At 44.2% G+C, this 7,743-nt stretch overlaps 1 protein-coding gene across 1 annotated transcript; it reads right to left on the bottom strand.

Moving 5' to 3' along the window:
* Positions 1-1,348: 1,348 nt before the first annotated feature.
* On the bottom strand, positions 1,349-2,110 carry LOC149843797 (uncharacterized). Its single transcript, XM_090000971.1, has one exon. The coding sequence runs from the start codon at positions 2,108-2,110 to the stop codon at positions 1,349-1,351; it is 762 nt and encodes a 253-aa protein (XP_089857097.1).
* Positions 2,111-7,743: the final 5,633 nt, after the last annotated feature.

Below are 7,743 nucleotides of genomic sequence, written 5' to 3'. Positions count from 1 at the left end.
GCGTTGCAACAGTACTAGAGATACAATCGCATTAGTTGCCGGTGTCATGCTAGAACAAATAAAAGAGCAGATCCAGATTTGTCAAATCACTCTGAAAAAGTGATTTGAAATCTTCGCCGTTCATTGTTCCAATCCCACGGTCTGATGTCATCATTAATTAGCAATTATAATGGTGACCATTGATCAGCATAAAGGATGGTGAGAACTTAATATCACTTTTCCAAAGTGATTTGACAAATCACCTGATATGCTCGCAACAAATAGGCCTCAGTTTTTTTTAGGCTATATATCAGGTGCAATCTCATTGCACATTTTTGGTATGCTCACAAGTCTTTTTTTTATGATTTTCCTGCTATCTTCTTTTTTTTTTAAGAGTAAACTGGGGTGGAGGCGGGGGACAAGGTCTCTACCCTGCCACTTTTCAAAATTCTGCCCTCCATCCCCACACTGGTTTTGATTTTAACCTCCATTATCGCCTTCATCGCTGGTTCAAACGGGACGAGGAGGGGCGGAGCCCCGTTTCTCTCCAGTCCAGTGCCATCCCTAAAAGTATTTTAGTTATTTTACTAATGTGGATCGGGGATGGGGCGGGGCGGGGCAGGGCGGGAGAAAGCGTAAGTCCATCCTAATTTTGATTTTAACCTCGATACCTGTTTCATGTCCTCCATTCTCGATCCAAATTGGGCGAGGCAGGGCGGGCCCAGTTTTTCCCAAGTCCACTGCCATCCCTAAGTAAATTGCTTCATACTTCCTCTCATGTGAAAGTACTTTCATGAGAAGGCTAAGCGGACAGGACTCAATGCCCTTTTCACTAAAGACTCTTCTCTTCTATAGGTGTGAAACAAAACGGTGGTTTGTGTTTAGCTTGTCGAACCTATTTTTCAAGTTCAAATGAACTTTTTACAAGCCAGCGAGTGACTCAACTAGTTTTTCAGTTATAAACGGGTCCTAACGTAGCCAAAAGCAATGTGCAGACCCGCACACACAAGACGGAAGATCAGGTACAATGTGATTGCACACATTTAGTGCACTTCTGCACCTGACCACCCTCTATCTTTGAGATACAGCCTATCAACTTGGAGGGCCCAAACAATGATGGAGGGTGATCAGTGTACGTAGCAGCACACTAAAAGTGTACAATTATATTGCTGGTAATCCTTCCTCGCTCATGTGCACACCTGAGAGCCGATCCGGTGCAATCACATTGCAACACTTTTGAGTATTGCGGGCCAAGAAAAGATGGAGGGACAGATCAGGTGCAGCTGCACACTAAAGTGTGCAATGTACACGTGATCTGACGTCCACACACAGGCACATAAAAAACATGTGTTTGGGTTCCAGCTCGAACTCACCAATTGAAGACCCTGATCTTGCACTTGGGCGTGTTGCTGGACTCCATCAACTTCAGCCGGACGGGGCCGCAGGAGACGACGATGCGCACCCTCCCGGACCTCATCCTCCCCACCCGTATCCCCACGGTGGTCGAGACCTCCACCCCGAGGGCCAGCGCCCCGGAGTTCAGCCCCTTCTTCAGCCGCTGCCCGTCCCCGTCGTCCACGGACTTGCCCTTCAGCGACGCCACGAACGGCAGCACGGTGACGTTCTCTCTCTCCTGCACGAACCCGGGCAGCCTCGCCTCGCCCAGCCCCATCCCGCCTAGTGCAGTCACCCTGCACCGGGTCGGCCCGTAGTGCAGCGCCACCTTTTCGTTGCTGTTGGTCGCCTGAACCTTCGCTGTCACCTCCGAGCTCACCGTCGCCTCATCCGGCCCGATCACGACGTCGAGCTTCCGGGCCACGATCGACTGCAGGTGGAAGTCCGGCAGCGCTGGCCGGTACAATAAGAAGACGATGCCTGAGAGGACCGCGAGCGCGATGCCGAGGCAGAGGATGAAGACGAGGAGGAAGACGAGGCAGCAGCAGCAGCCGCACCGCCGGCGCTTCTTCCGGAACGCCGGCGGCAGGGGTGGTTTCCGGTACGGCAGCGGAGCCCGGGCATCAGCCGCCTGCGGCGGCGCAGTCCCGGCAGGAGTAACGTTCGGATCCTTGTAACCCGGCGGCTTTTGCAGCGGTGGTTGCTGCGGCTGGTTAGGGAACGTGCGGTCCCCCATGGAGAGTCTGGTTGAAAGGCATCGTCGCAAATCTCGTTATCGGAATTTTCTCGGCAAAGGAAAACATCGGGAAAATTAAAAAAAAGGTTTTATTGAGAAAATCTAGAAAAAAAATCAGTATATGTAAATTTCAAAAATATATTAAAATATAAAGTATATATAAAAAAGACAAACAATAGAATAACACCACATGCAATAGAACACAATATTTTCAAATTTGAAAATATCGTATTTTTTGCATTATATCGGTTTTATAAAAATCTCAAAAGACCATAGCTTCAAGCGTTTTTTGCCTAATTTGAACCTCAGATGTATTTATCAATGTTTATTTAATTACTAACATGATTTAGATCAGCTTTATTTAATTAAAAATTAGAACTTCTATCCCAAGTTTTTTGTGTGATATGAGCAGTTCATTTTCATTATTTTTCTATCTTTTCTAACAACACATTTAAACATAAAATTTGTTTTTTAAAAACGCATTTAAACAACCCAAGGGGTTTTGGCGTAGTGAGATTAGGCCTAGTCTGTTAGACAGGAAGTCTAGGTTCAAATCTCATGGGCGTCACCCCTTAGGCAAGCCGAAGTTTGGCTACTCTCTGGGGTAGAGGGGTAAACTCTCATAGTTTTTTACACCGATATGAAAAGAGACCGTAGTATGACGGGCTGAGCCAGCGCGGCTAGGTCTCTGCTTCTGGGGCGGTTTCTCCGTGTAAAACTAAAAAAACACGCACATTTAAACAACCATGTTTTTTGTGGGTAGTTAAAACGGTTAGAAGGTAAGATTGGCTAGGACCGGACAACTCAGACAATTAAGAATAACCAAAGTTAATTTCAAATGACAGCCAATATTTTTTCTTAATTGATATACTTACCATAGTTTTCACAATTTTCAAATGAACCCCAAATACTTACTTTCTCTACCACCTTTTGTTTGGATTAATGCTGATTATGGACATACAGTCCTCATGTTACTCATAAAGAAATATATCTGTAAATGTTTCTCCTCTTTCAGATTATGAATTTATTTTATGGCTATAAAACATTGAGTCTTGAAGATAGTTAGAGTAAGATGAGGCTGTTATTGTTATTAGTTTTTTTTTTTTTGGATGGTTCAAGGAAAAAATCCCCCTGACTGCACATCAGCTGGCCTCCGGTTGAGAAAACCCTTGAAGTACCCCCTGCCTATGCCTATCAGTGAGTACACTCAGCTTCGATCTTGCGGCAAGGGATACCACACGTGGGATTTGATTTCGGAACAAATTTGAGTTAAAAGTTTGTGACTAAAATGAGTTTTAGTTACCAACGGTGGCTCCGCTTGTATAGTAGGAGCAGCTAGTGCATGTCACCTTGTGTTGGGATGTTGCAGGTTCAAAACTCAATGGTATAGTTGTTTAACTGGTAGGGGTCTGCCTAACCCTAGCTTGCCTTTCGAAAAAAGAAAAGAATTTTAGTTGTTTCCCTTCACATATACGGTTAGTATATATGAGTTAAGTCAAGGGGTTATTTCCTGAAAATAAGAAACCTTGTGGATATATTAATTAGGACAAAATTACCCAATAATCAAATAATGCAATTTGAAGGATGTTGATATTCCAGTAAGAAAATAAAAATCTCAAAATCACGTAAAATTTTACCTCAATATCTTGAAGCATCTAAGATAAAAACTTGAAGCTAGGAACAATTACTTATTTCAAGATAGCGTTATTTGAATAGTGAATATCTTAATAATTCTAACCACCAAAATGAGGAGATACTATAATGAAAATCTCTTGCTATAATGGCTAAATGAGGAGACATTCCATCCAGTGGTCCTACCTAGCGAGGCCTTGAACCTCTTCTCTAGTCAGAAGGACCCCATCCACCAAGGACGGCATTGGTTTTTTGGCACAATACTGAGATTAGTGGCGAATCAGAAAATATGACAAATCTAGGGATGGCAGTGGACCGGCGGGAAGGAGGCAGGGACAAAGTCTCCACCCCTGCCCCGTCTCAAAATCCTGTCCATCTCCGCACGGGTTTCAATTTTAACCTCCATCCCTGTTTCATGTCCTTTATCCCCGTTTCTCCTTGATCCATTGCCATCCCTAAAGAAGGATTGGGCACGGGGCGGGGATCGCGGCAGGATGGGGGAAAGTGTAAGTTCATCCTTGCCTTCATTCCCGCAAGGGTTTTGATTTTAACCTCCATTCCCGTTTCATGTCCTCCATCCCCGGTCCAAACGGGGCAAGGCGGGTTGGGGCCTCATTTTCCCCCCTCCACTGCCATCCCTAGACAAATCTAGCTAATTTTTTTTTTGACAGTTTGCTTTTGTCACCTGAAAATTTAGGCCCCTTGGTCAAAGCCACCTTTCTAAGTTCTCATCTGCAAAAACCAGGCACTTTATTTAAAAAATCAGGCAAAATTGGCCAAGAATAAGAAAATATGACAAATTTGGCTAATGGACAGTTTTGCCTTTTTGTTGGCTAAAAAATTAGGCAACTCCATCAAAACCATTGTTCTAAGTTCTTGCCTGAAAAAGCCAAGCGCCTTAATTGACAAAACCGACTCATGTAAGTTCCCACTTGAAAAAATCAGGAGTCTAAGTCTAAAAAATCAAGCACCATGATTTTGCAGCTAGAGGTGCCGGAATTTTCAGGCGACAAAAGGACAAAACTGTTATGAAAAAAGTAAATTGGCTAGATGTATTATCTTTTCTAGTTCACGGCCAGTTATGATATTGTGCCAAAAGTTGGTGTCATCCACAGAGAAAGCTGGGGTTAGGCAGACCCCTATTAGTTATACAACCATATTACCATTGAGATTCGAACTTGCAACGTCCCAACACAAGGTGACATGCACTAACTGCTCCTACCAGACAAGCGGCGTCGGTTTGTCCGGATTAAAATTGATTCTGGAGGGTGGTAAGAGAAAATTTGCTTGAAATGATGAGAGAGAGAGAGAGAGAGAGAGATGATTAGTTACCTTTAAGCGCGACCGACTGGTGGTGGCGGAGGTGCAGCCTTAACGCTAGCACGAAAGAGAATGGAGGGAGAAGAAAGGAGGCGAGAGGGGGCCAACGTTGGCCTCTCTGTGAGGAGGCGACCCAGTCTTCGGTGATGGCTCATTTGTGGGAGAAGGCTCAGGTTGTGAAGGCTAATAATAGAGGCTTCTCTCCATAAAACCATCTGCAACGCTCGTTCCCTTCCTTTACGGTTTAACAATTAGGATTTTTTATCACTTTTTTTTTATATGAAAAAAGTATGGGGTTAAGCAGACCCCCACCAGTTATACAACTCATACCATTGGGTTTAGAACTTGCAATCTCCCAACACAAGCTGACGTGCACTAACTGCTCCTGCCAAATAAGTGGAGCCCCGGTTGGTGGTTTTGCATCACTTTGCTAAAGCATGGAAACAAAACAAAGAGAAATTTTTCTTTAAAGTCCCACATTTTTTTTCATTATATTGAGAAAAGAGTTGCTTCTTTTTCAAGAATAGGCATTCCAATTTCCAAGAACTAACATTTTTCTGAAGATGGTTAACCGTGAGTTATGTATAATGAAATGATTAAAATACCCTACCGCATATAGAAATAGGCATAACGCATATTTTCAAACTCATGCATCTTTTATAGGGATCTTTTTTTTTTCTTTGATGACGAACTCTAGCCGAGATGAAGAAAACTTTGAGCGCGGCCCCACGACCATCCTGCCTTACGTGGCCCACCTCTGAAAACTACGGACTCACGCATGCACCAGCGGCGTTGGCGTTTGATCTGGTGCCTTCATCTTAGCACCCTCACACTAGCAACGCGGGCAAAAAGATGCAAAAAGTTGGTTTTGACATTCATGTCTTTGTTTGCAATTTCTGCAAAATGTTGGTTTTGAAATGTTGCTTTTGGGAGAAGAGGGGATTCTTTTCAAAATATCAAGCAAAATGCCAGTCTCTAAATGAGTTTTTTTCTCAAAAAGCCTAAGAATCTCTCTCTCTCCATTCGATGTCGATGAGATCTTTTCGGCTATTAAGGACCTGTCAGGTTGGAAAGCTCCTGGCTTCGATGGCTTTCCCATGGACTTCTTCTGTATCTTTTGGTCATGCACTAAGAATGACGTTATCAAAGTCTTCGCGGAGTTCCATCGCAATTGTCGGCTTCTGATCCACACGCACTTAGCTATTGTCTCTCTCATCCCTAAGGACGTGGCGTCCTTTGATATATCGAGATTCCGTCCTATTTCGGTTTTAAGGGGGCTCTATCGCATTATTGTTAAGGTTTTGGCTAACAGGCTCAGAGACATCGCTTCTCAGATTTTCTCGAATTCCCAGTTCGCTTTTATCCCCCATAGGCAGATTCATCACTCCTCCATCCTGGCCTCGGAAGTCCTGCGCTGTTTGAATATCAGCGGCCAGCCTTTTTTTTCTCTCAAACTCGACTTCCATAAAGCCTTTGACTCGGTTCATTGGCCTTTCTTATTCCATATGCTTGACAACTTCGTTATCGATCGCCGTTTCTCTCGATGGGTGCATGAGCTGGTTTCAAATGCTCATTCTATGATTAAGATCAACGGAGTAAGAGGCTCACAGTTCAAGCTTGGGTTGGTATTCGGCAAGTCTGCCCTCTTTTCTCTTTGTTATTTAACGTTGTTGCTGAGGGCCTCGTGGTTTTGTTCAAGAGGGTTGCGAATTCTGGCTTTATTGACCCCATCGGCATACATGAATTCCCCCATCATATTCTCACCTACGATGACAATATGATCCTCTTCGGTCGTGCCTCTGTGCAACAAATATTGAGATTCAAGCTCATCCTTCAGTTTTCCTCTCTCTGTCGAGTTTATCTCTGAATGACAGTAAATGCTATATGTCCATGTTCAATACCCCTCCCTTCCTTGCTGACCAATGGACAATAGATTTTTGTTTGCACTACTTTGGATCCTCCAATTTCCTATCTGGGTCTCCCTTTGCAACTAACGTGCATTCTTTCAGCCGCTTGGAATGCCACTCTTCAAAAAGTTCATACCAAAATTTTCTCCTGGAAGGCTTCCTACCTTTTCATCATAGGTAGGCTTACCCTCATCAAGCATGTCTTATCCTCTATCCTGGTATTCCTTATGTCTATGTTCTTGATGCCTTCGGGCGTGGAGAAGAAATTCTCTCATTTGATGGCGGATTTCCTCTGGTATGACTGTCATCCTCAGACTAAGCGCCATCAGGTGGGTTGAAATTCTTTGCTTCTCCCTAGGTGTATGGCGGGTCCGGGGATTCTTGCTCTGAGACTTAGAAGCATTGCTCTTGTCGTGAAGCAATGCTGGATGGCGCACCGTCCTGACAATCATTGCACTTCTTTAGTGCATGCTAAATATGGCTCCCTTGAGTCGTTCTTTTTTATCGTCGTCATCACAGGCTTCATACTTCGCACCTGCGTTGTATGTGGCTTAAAGTCATGTATTTCGTCCTCATGAATGAGGGTGATCCTGACCCTGCCGCCCAGCTTTTGCATCAAGCAATTGTGCTTAGCGGCACTTTCTGCAGCAAGTCTCTTTATCAGTCTCTTGTTCCTCCTGGAGTTAGCTGGCTTCCTGAGCATTTGTTATGGGCTAAAGGTCCAACTCCGCGTTCCCAGTTCTTAGCTTGGTTGATTCTACGTGATCGGGTCCA

Source organism: Nuphar pumila, chromosome 3 (assembly GCF_984573655.1).
Source record: "Nuphar pumila chromosome 3, dmNupPumi1.hap1.1, whole genome shotgun sequence".
NCBI lineage: Eukaryota > Viridiplantae > Streptophyta > Magnoliopsida > Nymphaeales > Nymphaeaceae > Nuphar > Nuphar pumila.
The sequence above is the reverse complement of the archived record's forward strand: the minus strand, read 5'-3'. Positions and strand labels throughout refer to the sequence as shown.